This window comes from Argopecten irradians, chromosome 4 (genome assembly GCF_041381155.1).
Source record: "Argopecten irradians isolate NY chromosome 4, Ai_NY, whole genome shotgun sequence".
NCBI classification, from domain to species: Eukaryota; Metazoa; Mollusca; class Bivalvia; order Pectinida; family Pectinidae; genus Argopecten; species Argopecten irradians.
Window position 1 is genome coordinate 6,014,517 of NC_091137.1, and position 18,770 is coordinate 6,033,286.

General features: G+C 33.1%; 1 protein-coding gene across 2 annotated transcripts in view; it reads right to left on the bottom strand.

Moving 5' to 3' along the window:
* LOC138320439 (arylsulfatase B-like) overlaps positions 1–18,770 on the bottom strand; it is a 59,827-nt gene that overhangs the window by 11,261 nt on the left and 29,796 nt on the right. For both annotated transcript variants that reach the window (XM_069263401.1, XM_069263402.1), the window contains exons 3-6: positions 10,183–10,395; positions 8,533–8,719; positions 5,260–5,429; positions 1,118–1,229 (exon numbers count right to left, since the gene is read on the bottom strand). In XM_069263401.1, coding sequence (XP_069119502.1) covers positions 1,118–1,229; positions 5,260–5,429; positions 8,533–8,719; positions 10,183–10,395 — 682 coding nt within the window. The remainder of the gene's footprint in view (positions 1–1,117; positions 1,230–5,259; positions 5,430–8,532; positions 8,720–10,182; positions 10,396–18,770) is intronic.

Here is an 18,770-nt window from a genome sequence, read left to right on the forward strand (position 1 = left end):
AACAAGGCATTGTGTATATATATTATTCGTGAAAGTTAATAGACAATGCATATCTTGATACAGAATGAGTCACAATCTCGAACGCAGCAATCAAGTGTGACTTTTGACAATACAAACATACAGCTCCGAAATGTGTTGTTTTCAACTCCAGCTAAAGGATTTAATGTCGGTATCCTAAAACCTAAATTTACATCAGAACAAAACAATGACCTTACCTTAAACCCCCGACCTGGTATCACACTCACAAAAATTCTATAGATTCGATTCAGATTAGTATTTTATCGGTAAACATGATGAGACAGAACGTCCTCGCCCATTTCATAGCCGTGTCTATTACTGTCATTCGGCGGCTTACCTTAGTATATTGTCATGTTGCGGTCGGGTAAATGTGAGTAGGGATCTGTAGCTTACCTGAGTATATTGTCATGTTGCGGTCAGGTAAATGTCAGTAGGGATCTGTGGCATACCTTAGTATATTGTCCTGTAAATGTTAGTAGGGATCTGTGATTTACCTGATGATATTGGCCTGCTGCGGTCTGGTAAATGTGTGTAGGGATCTGTGGTTTACCTGAGTATATTGTCCTGTTGTGGCCAGGTAAATGTCAGTAGGGATCTGTAGCTTACCTGAGTATATTGTCCTGTTGCGGTCAGGTAAATGTCAGTAGGGATCTGTAGCTTACCTGAGTATATTGTCCTGTTGTGGCCAGGTAAATGTCAGTAGGGATCTGTAGCTTACCTGAGTATATTGTCCTGTTGTGGCCAGGTAAATGTGTGTAGGGATCTGTGGCATACCTTAGTATATTGTCCTGTAAATGTTAGTAGGGATCTGTAGCTTACCTGAGTATATTGTCCTGTTGTGGCCAGGTAAATGTGAGTAGGGATCTGTAGCTTACCTGAGTATATTGTCCTGTTGTGGCCAGGTAAATGTCAGTAGGGATCTGTAGCTTACCTGAGTATATTGTCCTGTTGTGGCCAGGTAAATGTCAGTAGGGATCTGTAGCTTACCTGAGTATATTGTCCTGTTGCGGTCTGGTAAATGTCAGTAGGGATCTGTAGCTTACCTGAGTATATTGTCCTGTTGCGGTCAGGTAAATGTCAGTAGGGATCTGTAGCTTACCTGAGTATATTGTCCTGTTGCGGTCTGGTAAATGTGAGTAGGGATCCGAATACCTTGTTGGCACCTGTAGTGGGCCATGTACAGCTTGAAATGCTAAATATAGAAACATCGGCTGTAAAAAAAATAGAAAAAGTTAAAGCTTAAAGAAAAACTTATAGCTATATGTGCCTTGACAGGGCGAAAATTTTGTCATGCTATTATTTCTTCAGTAATCTACATGTATTTAAAACCATAAGGTTTAATTGATAACGCTTTGAAAATCTTTAAAATGGACAGACAAATAAATATGACGCCTTATAAACGTCAGTTAGAACACATACGTTATGCACTGTAAAATTCTTGTTTTTTATGCCTTATGTATGTTTCGATGGAAAGATACCTTCAGAAATCATTTTACAATTACTATTAAAAATGTAAAATGAAATTTTGGACAACAGTTTGGCTTCATTGTCTGATCGTATGTTCTTATTTCACTGCACTGAAGATATTAATTTAACGATTTTGGCTGTACTGCCAAAATCATTTTCAGCTCATTTGTACCTGTGAAATTTAAACCTATGTATTAAAAGTAATGCAATTCTCAAGATATTGTTGATTTTTGGTGGTGAATAACATATTAAAAGCTCTTCTTGATTTATGGGTATAACAAAATACGGCACATATGACTTTAAAGAATATAGCACAACCATTTGTAAAATCTGGATAGTTTAGTCACCGTATTTAAACATTAACGCCAGTGTGACTGTGACGTAAGAAAAATCCTTAGAACACTGACTAACGTCGATCTTTTGGTGATTATCAATACATTTCCTTTTATCAGTGCGCGTCACTGGTAAAGTATCGAGGTGTGACAAGATAAAACAAATGTATCATTTCAGTACAGTATTTTATGATGTTACTACACTTTGATTGACCTCAGTAGGTAAACTACATTTGTATCATTGTTCTTGATGTTCGTGTTAGCCGAGGACGAACCAGCACTGCATCACATGTTGTACACTAGCTTCCTGCTATTCATCCGCGATACTCCAGGTGTTATTACCGCCTATAACCACCCCTGGATTAACACTTAATACAGCTCAAGACAAAAAAACACAAGAGGCACAGAGGGTCTGTATCGCTCACCTGGTTTTATTCCCTCAAGGTTTACTTCTGATTTCCTTGTTGAAACCCAACCTCTTCTGCTCAAGGAATGTCAGAGCTAAGATTTATTTATAATTTTTTCCCCTTCCCCAGAGGATGTTTCAGGTGAAATGTCGTTACATTCTATGCAAAACTCTAGTAGCGGTTTAAAGGATTTACATCCATTTTCAATGTTTTTCCCTGCTCCTTCCGCCACCGAGGTCAAAGCCAATATTTATACAAGCTCTTTTCCCCTTTGCCCGTGGATGTTTCTGACTAAATGTGGTAACCATCCATACAGATGTTAACGGACGATGGACGGACGGACGATCGGAAGGACGATGGACGGACGGACAATCAGAAGGACGACGTACGGACGGACAATCAGAAGGACGACAGATGCCGCACTATGACAGAGGTTTACCGGCACTTCAGGCCTATCGCAAGCCTGCAAATACTTCTTTTGAAAATTACAGAGAGCGATGTCCAACTTAAAACCCATTCGATTCTTTTGAAGTACATCCGACTTCTCTCATCTGTTCGTCTTCAGTGTTTAGTTTTAATGTTATAATGATGGGCCATAACTGGACGAAAATTATAGAATTAAGCTGTTAAAATCATTAAAGGTAAAAATGTAGCATGTCTTCTCAATCATAGTTACAACACAGATTTCTGCACTGAACAGGTTCTTGTTTATATGCATTATGTATGTTTAGATGTTTATCATCAGACAGAACTTCACTAATAACACTTCCACGCTTCTTGGTTTGGCCGTGTGTTCTCACTGCACTGTTGTCGTAAATATAATTAGTTTAGCGGTACTGCTGACATTCCATCCTCGATACTCCAAGGGTTCCGATCACTCAAGATCTCTACATCCCTGGACTATCCCATAGTAAAACTGAAGGCAGCTTAGCAGAAAACTTCTGGACAAATCGAAGGACTGCAAAGATTTCCTTTGCAGAGTATAGAGACAGCGACGTCCAACTTCACAGCCACATATAGTCAACCGTTTCACGACTCTTTTGATGAACATCAACGGACTAAATTATCTGTTCTGTTCTGTTGCCTCAAGTTTTACTATGAGATAGTCAAGGGGTGTAGAGATCATAGGTGATCGGAACTCCTGGAGTATCGAGGATGCCAAAATTCATTTCGAGCTCTAATTTGTCGGTATGAAATTGATATTTTGTATTGGCATTGTAAGTATTGTTGGTAATTTTGGCGGTGGAATATATATGAAAAGTTCCTCTTGGTTCGCGAGTATGAAAATTACGGTACATATAATTTCAATAAGACATATTACCACAGGGGTGGACATATCACAGTGATAGTAACCACTGGATTATCCAGAATGCCTGCTAACTGTAAGATACGTGTAAAACTGAAGGTATTTTTCTTTTACAATATGCACAAATATTTTACAAACAATAATATTTTTAACTCAATCCTACATATAGACCACAAAAAATTATAGCGGGTGTCCAAATTTCGCCATTTTTATGATAACAAGTGATATTTTGGTAATCATGACATTTAGATGAGCAACGCAGTATCAGTAAGAAATAAAAATAAACTCCATAGCAATATACAAACGATGAAATTTCACTCCACATCGGAAGTCAGACCCTTTTTCCAGTACGGCCCTTTGAAGGATGACATTTTCTTCTTGGGGTATCAAAGATATTGACCTGATAGAAAATGTTGTTTATTGTGTATGCTTCCACTAAAGGTCGAATGAATGCCTTATTCAAAAATCAAATGACAGTACACGGGCAAAAAATTGCTGTAAATGGTTTTTATATCTACATTTAAATTATTTTTATTTGTCAAAATAGTTAAACATAGACACCCTACGGGAAAATGGTACCTGAAATCGGGAGGTATCGTAACCCTATTCATACAAAAAATGTAGTATTTATACTTTTGTAAGTAATTAAATTTTGTAAGAATATGAGGAACCTTTCATTTAGACTGTTATTTGTATCTCTTATACAAACATAAAAATATACACTGGGAAAAACAAGTTAAAAAAACGGCGAAATATGGACACCCGCTCTACAAATGCAAATCGAGCTCGCTCAACGCACCATATATAATCTGAATGATCAGATACCTTGTTTAGTTAGTGTCAAATTACCATATTGTAATAGCAGATAGTTGTTATTCTAATAAAAACATGTAAGTTACTAATGTTAAAATTCATCAAGTCAGTCTTTTCATAATTGCAAATGCATATAACAATCGTCATCTCAAATTACACAATTATAACATTGAATTGTATAATCGAATGACAACCACAACAAAGTAATTATCCACTGCTAAAGTTTCAAGTTCATGTTTTTTTTAATTTTCCAAATGCAATACAGCATATAGGTTTAACAAATACATAAATACATAATACAATGATCATTGTTATGTTTCAAGATGGCGGAGGATAATGCCGATATACTTTTGTTTATCTCAAATTAAACAAATTGACTAATCTATGAGTATGATGTACTACTGCAGATTAATGAGAATTTTCCTTTTTCTCTATTGCCTGGATGAAATATTACCCCATCAAATTTTAGCTCTTTTCATTTTGAGATGAAAATAACATAATCAATTTATATACATGTGAGTGTTTATGGTAATAAGTTTTTATAAGACTTTTACGTAACTCAGAATAAGCAGGACATAGTAATACAAAATGCATTTCATCTTCTACATCATTTTTGTCACAAACAGTACAAAGTCTATTGCCTCTGTGAACGGCATTATAACGGACAGCTTCAATATGCAGAGAGTGGGCATGCATGCGATATTTACTCAATATTTGTTTAGTTTTAGAATTCAAAGGTTTCTTTAAATAAAATTGAATTCAGAGTTATGAACAAGAAGTTTGTAAATTTCACATACATCTTGTTGATAATTTTGAAATTCAATTTTATTTAAAGAAACCTTTGAATTCTAAAACTAAACAAATATTGAGCAAATAGCGCATGCAAGCCCTGCTAAAGAACGTTGTTAGGACTTACCTTAGTTGGCTGATGATTGCCTATAAGGTCTGTTACACGCCTGGCATATAAGTGGGTAGAATACTCCTTAGGAACAGGAACGACGGGATCTTTATTCTCCCTGAAGTCATATCCACAGAAATCATAACAATAGGTTTTATTGTAGTGGTCAGCCTGCCCTGCCAGGATACCTAAAATGTAATGCATTGCATAAAAAACCTAATAGGTCCATGTTCTTGCAATATGTTTTTTGTTACGTTACAACGTGTCGGAATTTTGGTTTAAAGTACCAAGATTTTATAACATTATTAAAACATCTGTCATAGTAAACAAACAGTTTAATAAGTTATCTAGCTCATGATAATATTAGTTGATAGTTTAATGAGAAATGCACTGAATGTGTTGTGTTTATCACGGTAAGATTATATAAGAAATGATTGAGTAAGAACTGAATGTGTTGTGTTTATCACGGTAAGATTATATGAGAAATGATTGAGTAAGAACTGAATGTGTTGTGTTTATCACGGTAAGATTATATAAGAAATGATTGAGTAAGAACTGAATGTGTTGTGTTTATCACGGTAAGATTATATAAGAAATGATTGAGTAAGAACTGAATGTGTTGTGTTTATCACGGTAAGATTGTATGAGAAATGATTGAGTAAGAACTGAATGTGTTGTGTTTATCACGGTAAGATTGTATAAGAAATGATTGAGTAAGAACTAGTGTATTGTGTTTATCACGGTAAGATTGTATAGAAATGATTGAGTAAGACTGAATATGTTGTGTTTATCACGGTAAGATTGTATAAGAAATGATTGAGTAAGAACTGAATGTGTTGTGTTTATCACGGTAAGATTGTATAAGAAATGATTGAGTAAGAACTGAATGTGTTGTGTTTATCACGGTAAGATTGTATAAGAAATGATTGAGTAAGAACTGAATGTGTTGTGTTTATCACGGTAAGATTGTATAAGAAATGATTGAGTAAGAACTGAATGTTTTGTGTTTATCACGGTAAGATTGTATAAGAAATGATTGAGTAAGAACTGAATGTGTTGTGTTTATCACGGAAGATTGTATAAGAAATGATTGAGTAAGAACTGAATGTGTTGTGTTTATCACGGTAAGATTGTATAAGAAATGATTGAGTAAGAACTGAATGTGTTGTGTTTATCACGGTAAGATTGTATAAGAAATGATTGAGTAAGAACTGAATGTTTTGTGTTTATCACGGTAAGATTGTATAAGAAATGATTGAGTAAGAACTGAATGTGTTGTGTTTATCACGGTAAGATTGTATAAGAAATGATTGAGTAAGAACTGAATGTGTTGTGTTTATCACGGTAAGATTTGTATAAGAAATGTAGTTGAGTAAGAACTGAATGTATTGTGTTTATCACGGTAAGATTGTATGAGAAATGATTGAGTAAGAACTGAATGTGTTGTGTTTATCACGGTAAGATTGTTATAAGAAATGATTGTTAAGAACTGAATGTGTTGTGTTTATTAAGATTGTATAAGAAATGATTGAGTAAGAACTGAATGTGTTGTGTTTATCACGGTAAGATTGTATAAGAAATGATTGATAAGAAATGTTTGTGTTTATCACGGTAAGATTGTATAGAAATGATTGAGTAAGAACTGAATGTGTTGTGTTTATCACGGTAAGATTGTATGAGAAATGATTGAGTAAGACTGAATGGTTGTGTTTATCACGGTAAGATTGTATGAGAAATGATTGAGTAAGAACTGAATGTGTTGTGTTTATCACGGTAAGATTGTATTGATTGAGTAAGAACTGAATGTTTGTGTTTATCACGTAAGATTGTATAAGAAATGATTGAGTAAGAACTGAATGTGTTGTGTTTATCACGGTAAGATTGTATAAGAAATGATTGAGTAAGAACTGAATGTGTTGTGTTTATCACGGTAAGATTGTATAAGAAATGATTGAGTAAGAACTGAATGTGTTGTGTTTATCACGGTAAGATTGTATAAGAAATGATTGAGTAAGAACTGAATGTGTTGTGTTTATCACGGTAAGATTGTATAAGAAATGATTGAGTAAGAACTGAATGTGTTGTGTTTATCACGGTAAGATTGTATAAGAAAATGATTGAGTAAGAACTGAATGTGTTGTGTTTATCACGGTAAGATTGTATAAGAGAATTGATAGTGTTTAACGGTAAGATGATGATGTGGTAAGAATGAATGTGTTGTGTTTATCACGGTAAGATTATATGAGAAATGATTGAGTAAGAACTGAATGTGTTGTGTTTATCACGGTAAGATTGTATAAGAAAATGATTGTGTAAGAACTGAATGTATTTGTGTTTATCACGGTAAGATTGTATGAGAAATGATTGAGTAAGAACTGAATGTATTGTGTTTATCACGGTAAGATTGTATAAGAAATGATTGAGTAAGAACTGAATGTGTTGTGTTTATCACGGTAAGATTGTATAAGAAATGATTGAGTAAGAACTGAATGTGTTGTGTTTATCACGGTAAGATTGTATAAGAAATGATTGAGTAAGAACTGAATGTGTTGTGTTTATCACGGTAAGATTGTATAAGAAATGATTGAGTAAGAACTGAATGTGTTGTGTTTATCACGGTAAGATTGTATAAGAAATGATTGAGTAAGAACTGAATGTGTTGTGTTTATCACGGTAAGATTGTATGAGAAATGATTGAGTAAGAACTGAATGTGTTGTGTTTATCACGGTAAGATTGTATGAGAAATGATTGAGTAAGAACTGAATGTGTTGTGTTTATCACGGTAAGATTGTATAAGAAATGATTGAGTAAGAACTGAATGTGTTGTGTTTATCACGGTAAGATTGTATAAGAAATGATTGAGTAAGAACTGAATGTGTTGTGTTTATCACGGTAAGATTGTATAAGAAATGATTGAGTAAGAACTGAATGTATTGTGTTTATCACGGTAAGATTTATCACGGTAAGAACTGAATGTGTTTGTTTATCAAGTAAGATTGATAAGAAATGATTAAGTAAGAACGTGAGTGTATTGTGTTTATCACGGTAAGATTGTATGAGAAATGATTGAGTAAGAACTGAATGTGTTGTGTTTATCACGGTAAGATTGTATAAGAAATGACGGATTAAGAACTGGATGTGTTGTGTTTATCACGGTAAATATAAGATTGTATAAGAAATGACGGAGTAAGAACTGAATGTGGTGATCACGTCAGTTAAAGTTCGATCCATAGGATATCTATTTTTCGTTCAATTGAATGCGTTGTAAGATTTCATCCTAACAGACCTACCGTAAAAAGAGTCAAAGCCTCTATTTGTGGGTAAATACTCCTCCTTATAAAAGCCGAGGTGCCACTTCCCAACCATGTGTGTGGAATAGCCTGCTTCTCGCATCTTATCCGGCAGTGTAGGACTATCGCGAGGGAGCGCGTTTGGCATGTCTCCTGCAATATGGCGGTGCTGTAAGCCGGTGTGTGTCTACATAAAGATAGGAAAATATTTAACTATAGGAAATAATTAACGTAGGAAATAATTAACATTAGGAAATAATTAACGATAGGAAATAATTAACGTTAGTAAATATCTAACGTATGTAAAATAACTTACGTGAGGAAATATTTAACATTAGGAAATAACTAACGTTAGAACGATAGGAAATAATGAAGTGACGTTAGGAAATATTTAATGTTAGAAACTATTAAACTTTAGGAAATATTTAACGTTAGGAAGTAATTAACGCAAGAAATATCTAACATTAGAAAATAACTAATTTTCCGCACGTGACCGGAAGTTGACAAAATCTGCATCGTCAAACAACAAGACAACGCTAGCTGTTGCTTTTTTCAGTCCGACAAATTTAGTGATAATGTTGAGAGAAATATCTTCTTTTACCAGAATCTTTTTTCTTATAATTTTGTTCGGTAATAATAAGAAATAATTAACGTTAGGAAGTAATTAACGTTAGAAAATAATTAACGTTAGGAACTATTTATTGTTAGGGAAACATTTAACGTTTGGAAATAATTAAAGTTAGGAAAAAATTTACTAGGAAACGTAAGGAAATATTAACCGTACGGAAATAATCAACGTTCGGAAATAATTAAGGTTAGAAAATAATGAACGTTCTGAAATAATTAACGTTCGGAAATAATCAACGTTCCAAGTATTAACATTAGATAAAATGGACAAAATACAATTGCTGTCGGTATGCTTCAGAATTATGTCAATATATGCTGCCCCATCAAACAAAACGTTAAAAAGTCATATTTTGCGGTTGATATAGAAATAAGTTTAATACCAAGACTATGTCAGAAGGCTAAGGTCTTCTGCTCTAGCAAAGGAACTTGCAGTACATAAAGAATGGCTGCAACAAATTACAAATATAATGTCAACTCTCTTAAGTGCATGTAACCCATACTTTATGTTTTGGTAGACAGGGAAGATAAATCACATTATTTGTTCTAAGTAAATTATCCTGTTGAAGTAAAATTGCTGAATGAATTTGCGACCCGCACTTTGGTCCTATTTTTACTATAAATTGTATTATGTATAATGAAAAGATATTCTGGTCGGAAATTCAACAATTTTTCTTCGACAGGATAATGTATTTTGAAAAAATGTGTTTTAATTCGCTTCTGTTTACGACATCCTACATTCCTGCGTCAAGTATTGTTTATGATATGTACAACGATTCATTGAGGCATTTATGTCTCGTTTTTGAATACGAGTAATTTGCTCATGTGCGTATGTTTGACGTTGCTTTGTGTTCAAAACATTTACTCTCAATAGTACTCAAGTTACCCTTAGCTCTCTCACACATCTAGTGCCAAGAATCAAAAGAGCTGAGAACTCTGTGATATAAAAATACACGTCGACACTGATAGCACATGCACACATATTCCATATACCTAGATACAGATAGACAATATAATTATATAAACCTGGTATCGTCCCGACAACAGCTGACTCCTGGACGGTGTACATATGGGCTGAACATAATAGTTCTCCAGTATAACTCCCTCTGCCGCCAGCCGGTCTAAGTTGGGTGTCTTTATATAGGAACCATGATACCCGATATCATTGTATCCGTAATCGTCAGCGAAAATGAAAATTATATGAGGTTTTCTAGACTCCTTGACTTTTTCTTGGAAATTCTGTAACAAATGTATTTTTGGAGTTTACTTCACATAATTATGTATATTTCATGATAAACAATGTTAAACAATCTAAACATGTATTTGTGTGAAGGCAAACAATAGTTTCCTTCTATATATAGAGGACCTTACATGAGTAGCTATGTAATCTGAAATTTATCAAACGAGTTCGATAATTTGACGTGTCAGGAGTCTTTAGGCGAGTGGCATATCAGATTATTTAACGAGTAAACACGAGTGTAAGAATCTATTTATCACATAACTTTCATTGCTAGAAATAAAGTAAAACTGTAGAAATTCGGCTCGGATGTGACGTTTCCGTCTACTGAGACAATCATACGACGTCCTATATAGATTATGACATCAAAACTATATGTGACGTCACAATAGTGTGTCTTACGATATTTATGACATGTCCGTATGACATCGCTGGAAGGCCAGTCATGTTATAAACTGATTTTTTTTCAGAACACTGATTGTTTTTTATTGTGATAACTTGGAAACGAATTGACGGATTTTGGTCAAACGTCAGTCAATGGTAGCATATAAAATATCAATTTATTTTTTATTCATTTTTTTTTTTCAAAAAATATACACATCACAACATATACAGAAGATACATGGAAGACAAGTCAATAGGAGTTACATTTGTAGAGTTATTTCAAATTGAATATTTTAACGTATGTACATACATATATTTACTAGTAAACTTATTAACGTAACAAATAACACACATCTACCATTCACATAAAAGTATAACGTAACAAATCAAGAGTCATTTCCCTTCCTACAGATGTAGTGAGAACGTGAACTAGGGGAGACAACTCTTGATAAAAAAAAATACACCAAAGACAGGACAAAAATACATAAAAAAAGAGAGGGGGAAGTAAACCTAGGTCACAGATTATTCAATAATTTTTAAAATATTACTGATTATACATTTAACCAATTTTGCAATTCTGCAAGTGCTTGTGGTTTCCGCTTTAAATTACTGTTGGATATTATAATCCTGTGAGCTTTTAGTTCAAATTTAATATGATTTTTTAGACTGTTTAAATTGAGTTCTTTTTCTAAACATTTGCAGTTGTAAATGTATTGATTTACTATAAGCAGTATCAAATTTTCAATATGGAAATTAGTATTTGTACTATCTTGTTTGCCGAAGATAAAATCCTGTTTTTCAAATCTAAGACTTAAATTATTAGTAATTATAGAAATTCTTAATTGTTCAATCAAATTTGATACATTTTCACAGTCCCAAAATATATGAGTAATTGTTTCTGGATGTGTTTTACAAAATGTACATAGATTGTTGTTTGATTTACCAATTCTTAAAAGAAATGTTTTTGTAGTTAGTATTCTGTGATTTATTCGGAATTGAAACCATTGAAGCTTGGAGCTAGTAGTATCATTAAAAGGTTGTTTATATATATTTCCCCATCCATCCCGATCAATTTCAAAATTTTGATTCCATTTATTTTGAGCAGTAGGTATAACTTTATTTTTAATTAAAACATCATATAAATTTTGAACACCTTTTTACAACTTAAAATCAATTTGAGGTTTATTGGTATGTTAGGAGGAGTTATATTTTTTCAGAGTCAAAACTTTGTTGATTGTTTCTGATGACATGTTTAATGGCATTTTTTATACCCTGATATTCTAGAAAATTGGTCTGAATATTATACGTTTCACGAAATTCTTCTAGACTATATATGGATTTGTCTGTTTTCAAAATGTTATAGATAAACAGAACACCCTTTTCATACCATAACTTCTTAAAAATAACTTTATGATTTATTCTGATTTCACTATTAAACCAAATAGGGTTTTCTAAAATAGTTGTTTTGTAAATATTACTTGAACTTAAGGTCGTACACCAAGCCTCCAGAACATCTCTTCAAAATAATTTTTTGCAATTTTTAGATTGTTTTTTTAAGTGTTCAATTCCAGTATTCGCTAATTTTTGTATGTCAAACAGAGATCTTAGAATAATATCCCAGTTTCCTTCTGTACAATAAATTCTTCTTATCCAAGATACTTTTAGAGCAGTTATAAAAGATTTTAGATGAATCATTTTAAGCCCCCCTTCCTCATATTTTTTTAATAATTACATCTCTTTTAATTTGATCCGGTTTTCCATTCCATAAAAAATCAAAGCACAGACAATATACAAGTTATCAGGATTTGGAAGCGATATAAATAAGTAGTTGAACTGGGATATTAGTAAGGTTTTTATTACACCTATTTTGTCAATTGGTGTAAGAATTCTTTTGTACCAAATTGAAATTAGTGATTTTAGTTTTGCAAGTTTTTTGTCGAAATTCAGTTGGATTATTCTGCTTAGATCTACATCATATTCAAAATCCCAATAAATTAAAGCGTGTTTCCCCATTTTAAGTTAAAATTATAATTAAATGTATTATTACTGTACTTCATACTGCCAATCCAAATTACCTGGGTCTTGGAGAAATTCGTTTTTAAACCAGATTTATTAGCATAGAAATTTACGTTCATTCTCCACTAATTTGCATGTTTTCAGAAATGAAAACATAAAATATGAAAATTGAAAACAAAGTTCTTATGTATTGTCATTTGTTTGGCAAATATCTCTTCTTTTTAAATCCAAAAGGGCTGGCTCCTATCTTTACTCAAAGAAAAGTTATAATTGTTACAGTCAACCATCATATTTTGGTAAAGAACAGATACGTGACTTTGTTAAAATGAACTAAATTGAGGTTTGTCATTAGAAATGCCACAAAATAAACACTTTAACTGAATTTTTGCTTTGGTTTTGGACTTTTCTTCCCATTCAAAGCCATTTGTCCGTCTCGAAAGCAACATGTCTTTATCAAATGCAGTTATGAAAAGTTCATTTGTGAATATTGGTTTGTATGATTCATAAGTGTGTCCGAATAGTTTCATATAGGGATTGGATTTCGTTTTTATGTTAACATGCTTGTATGGAGCAATTCCTCTAAGAATATAGTAACGCGCCCCATATTGAATATATTCTTAGAGGAATTGCTCCATACAAGCATGGTTAACATAAAAACGAAATCCAATCCCTATATTTACACTCACACGACTTTTTATTAATATTTCATGCTATAAAATTGTCATTTGAAAGTGACGTAATTATTCAATAAAAGTCGGTCAAAAGTGGGAGGAGCTTACTCAGTTGAACAGCGAATGATGACGCTTCACGTAAGGTAGAATTATTCATTCGCGACGACAAAAAAGTGCACTATTTTAGTGTAAAATAAACATGACAAACAAATTTTCGGAGATAATTTTATTTAATCAGATCAGAACTTTAAATAGGTATTCAATTTTGCTATAAGTTCATATATAGCGTAATAACATAAAGTATTTGTTCACGGCCACATGTGTGAACTCGGTGACCGTTATTGTGCAGCGAGGCGAGGCTGACGCACGATTACACACTGGAGTTTTCCGAAGTTGTCAAAACACCAGTGTTCAAGTAGCTAAATTTGTTTGAGATTGTCGTCTGACTTGACGATATTACATCCTTCGGAGCCATGTGATTATATAATATACGCTTAGATCCATCGCCATCTATGAAACAACTTCACTTGTATGTACATTTGTGGTGACGCGTAACTGTCAACACGTGGATTACTAGCGGTGCATGTTTTATAATACACATGATTAAATTCTCAAAGAACAAAGACAAGAGGATATGTTTATAACTGACCTCTATCAGAGGGTCTCACGCCCGTCCACCCCAAAGACACGATCGTAGGACGAACATATACACAGAGGTAATGTTTACATTTGACACCCATCATTTTTAACAAAAATGAAAGCACGTCGGCCCGGTCGGGATATTTTTTCATTTTTTTATACAATTGTTAATTTAACAATTGTTTGAATCATATATAAATATAAAACATGTATATATTGTTTAGATCTTTCCAAAATTCTTTGAAAAACTACAATATACACGTAATGTTGCGTCAAAATGTAAACAAAGCCATGTGTTTCTTTTTTTTTTTTAAAGTAGTCCTTTTACGTTGCACAGAACATTTTCATACGCAAGTTCAAAGTTCAATGTTACCATGCAGTTATGGTAAAAAAATCCGCTAGTATTAGAGTATAGTGACCAAGCCTAGCAAGTGTAAATATATAGGGATTGGGTTAACATTAAAAACAAAATCCAATCCCTATATTTTACACTCACACGACTTTTCATTTATATTTTATGCAATAAAATCGTCATTTGAAAGTGACGTAATTATTCAATAAAAGTCGGTCAAAAGTGGGAGGAGCTTACTCATTTGAACAGCGAATGGTGACGCTTCACGTAAGGTAGAATTATTCATCCGCGACGACAAAAAAGTTCAATATTTTAGTGTAAAATAAACATGACAAACAAAGTAAATTTCAGAGATAATTTTATTAATCATATCAGAACTTTAAATATATATTCAATTTTGCTAAAAGTTAATATATAGCGTAATAACATAAATAATTTGTACACGGCCACATGTGTGAACTCGGTGACCGTTATTGTGCAGCGAGGCGAAGCTGACGCACGCTTACACACTTTAGTTTGCCGAAGTTGGCAAAACACCGATTTTCAAGTAGCTCAATGTGTTTGAGATGTCGTCTGACTTGACGGTATTACATCCTTGGGAGCCATGTGATTATATAATCTACGCTTAGATCCATATCGCCATCGATAGATGAAACAAATTCACTTGTGTTCGATGGATGCAATGTATTTGTGGTGACGCGGAACTGTCAACACGTGGATTATTAGCGGTGCATGTTTTATAATACACATGATTAAATACTCAAAGAACAAAGACAAGAGATATGTTTTATAAACTGACCTCTATCAGAGGGTCTCACACCCGTCCACCCCAAAGGCTCGATCGTAGGACGAACATAGGCACAGAGGTAATGTTTACATTTGACACCCATCATTTTTAACAAAAATGAAAGCACGTCGCCCCGGTCGGGATATTTTTCCGTTTCTTTATACAATTGTTAATTTAAAAATTGTTTGAATCATATATAAATATAAAACATGTATATATTGTTTACATTTTTTCCAAAATTCTATGAAAAACAACAATATACACGTAATGATGCGTCAAAATGTAAACAAAGCCATGTGTTTCTTTTTTTAAAAAGTAGTCCTTTTACGTTGCACAGAAACATTTCCTTACGCAAGTTCAAAGTTCAATGTTACCATGCAGTTATGGTAAACAAAATCGGCTAGTATTAGCGTATAGTGACCAAGCCTAGCAAGTGTAAATATATAAAAATAGTACAAAAGTATTTTGTTTCTATATTTTTCCTTATTATCAAACTGTACCTTTATCTGCATCAGTACATGTCAGTAATTTTGTATTCGTATAAATCACAAATTACTGTATAGGACATTAAAATCCTGCTTTAAACAGTAACGTATATGTCACAACATACTTAATATATGACTGTAGAAATCAGACAGGATTTATTATGTTTTTCTGTTTCATAAATTCGTCAAAATGCATTAAAGAAAACGTACTTTTCAGCGGTTTCACTTCTCTGCAATACTTTAGATGATTTTTGCCTAAATTAGCAGCGATAACGTATCTGTTCTCTTGGTATATGTCTTTATGAAGTATTAGAAAATAAACGAATTCAATAACACGAATCTGCTTCAAAACTTGTAGTCAAAACTACAACATCAAATTATCAAACGATAGATCAAAACTATTGAAAGCGGCGTCGATGAAGAGATGATTATGTTTCTACCATATTGGTAACGTATCTGTCTACACCGATTCCCATTGACTGCGGTTGGTTTCAGCGTTCTTGTCATTTAATTGGGAAAAAACGACCCGCACGGCTGACAGGTAGATGTGATAACTCATCATGATAAACAGTTCGTCTGAATATTGGCCAACGAAACCTCACTTGTCCTTTGTTGATGTTTTTGACATGAAGCAAAGGAATAATTCATTCTCATTGTCCTCGCCTTCCTTCACCTGAGAAACGTATCAGTCTCCGTCATACTTGATTGCCACAAACAACCCTAAACTTACATTTTCTGACCATATGTAGTCTGAAACAAATTGCTACAAATGAAACCAAGTTCACTCAAATTAAGGTTTACGTACAAAAGTACAGATCCGTTACCAAATATGACAGGTACGTTACCAAATAAACAGATACGTTATTTCATGTTTATATATCACATTACCGTATCATTAGTATAACAAACATTCTAACAATATCTGGCTATAAAATGTATTTGAATTAGTCGATGTAACATTAGTTTTACACTAAATATTAGAGTAAACGGTACATCTTTCATCAAACAGATACGTGATCTTTTATACCAGATACGTTACTATTTTGATATGTGAGTTATACATTTAACAATTAATTATATACCTAATAGCTTAATCAATACAGCTAACTAGTGTTAGAAATCACGTGATTATTATCAGAAATGTATATATATGTTACTATGTACAGAAAGTCAAGGTTTTTCTTATTTCGAGTTTCCCAACACTGGCAACACAACGAATCTTCCCGCTTGTAAACTATGGACAAACTCTCGGACACTTGCCACGTGGTTAAGCTAATTTCGAATGTTTTATGACAAGCGTGAGAATTTCTGTCGATATGGGTATTTTTCCATAACGTATCTGTCGGTAACGTACTGACCGACACTAACCCCTCTCATCATTTAAATGACACCGTGTGACTTGTCGACCAAACCACAAACATTGTAACACTTAGTATTCTATACTTTTCAAGCTGTGATGTGAATTTATCTCTGTGGGAAAGTGGCATCTTAGGCAATCAAGTACATAGTAGTAACGTATCTGTTGATGTCGTTGCGTAACATGTATATTCATTTAATTGTTAATGGATGTGTCCTTGTCATAAAGGTAAAAGTTAGTATACAGATTAAAGTTCATTATCACGGAGAAAACGTGGACATTTGATAATACATTAATTGTGTACATGATTTTATTTGTTTGTAACGTATCTGCCAGCATAGTTTGTGACAATGATAAAATGAGTTACATCAAAAATATCTAAGCATTTTGTGTGCCAATACTTGTCTATTCTCATTGCGTATGCTAATATCTATGATATGATAGAAAAAAATGTAACATTTACCCATTTCCTTAGTCACAGTTGATTTATGAAATACATTATAGCTTAAGAGGACAGTCGAAATTCGTCACGAGAGCCATATTTAATGTGATGATGAGAAAAATCTTAATTGGTCAGAGGAACAACACTTGATTATTTTCGAAGATCACTCAATATATTTTACGTGTGAAACAAACATGATATACAAACATGGTTTTTAAGTCCCGATATTGACAGAGGACACTAAATAATGGAATTTGTACATTTAGTGGAGAATGAACGTTTAGTGATTTGAGAGTTTGATCTAAAGATTTTTTTGAGCCATCTAAAAAACAGACGTGTCATCAGCAAATTGAGATAATATAATTTTATCTTCATGTAATAGTATACCTTTAATATTTTCATTATTTCTTAGTAGTATGGATAAAATTTCTGCAAATAAAATGAAAATATATGAAGAGACGGGGTCACCTTGACGACAGCCTCGCTCTATATGGAAAAAGTTGGACAGATTTCCCCCAATATTTACTGCTGACTGTATATCATTTCTAAAGAGTTTTATCCACTTGATTATTGTAGGACCAAAATTAAAGTATTTTAGAGTTTTATCAATAATGTTCCAGGATACAGAGTCGAAAGCTTTTTCAAAGTCTAAAGTAAAAGTCCCGGTATATTATTTTCCTCTGTATATTGCATAACATCATATATTAACCTTGTGTTTTCGCCAATATATCTTCCAGGGATAAATCCGGTTTGATTATTGCTAATTAATTTACTGATTACCTTTTTGAATCGTTCTGCTATTGCGCCTGATGCTAATTTATATATATCATTTAAAAGTGTTATCAGCCTCCAATTACTTAATTTATCGCGGGGTTTATTGCCTTTTGGAATGCATGAAATTATTCCTTGTTTTTGAGTTATTGAAAGTTCTGATGTGCTAAAACTATAATTAAGTGATCTTAAAACAATGGTCCCAATTGCTTCCAAAATATTTTAAAAAATTCCACTGTAAAACCGTCAGAGCCAGGACTTTTATCATTTTTCATTTTTAGCAGTGTGTTGTTTAATTTATTCATTGTAAGGGGTCCTTCAATTTTTAAAGATTCTTGCTCTGATAATTTAGGAACAGTATAAGATTCTAGAAGTTGTTCAAGATTGACACTACTTAGTGTGGTATTTTCTTTATATAAGTTATAATAGTAATTTTCAGATTCATCGAGAATTTTTTCTGATCCGAGATTACC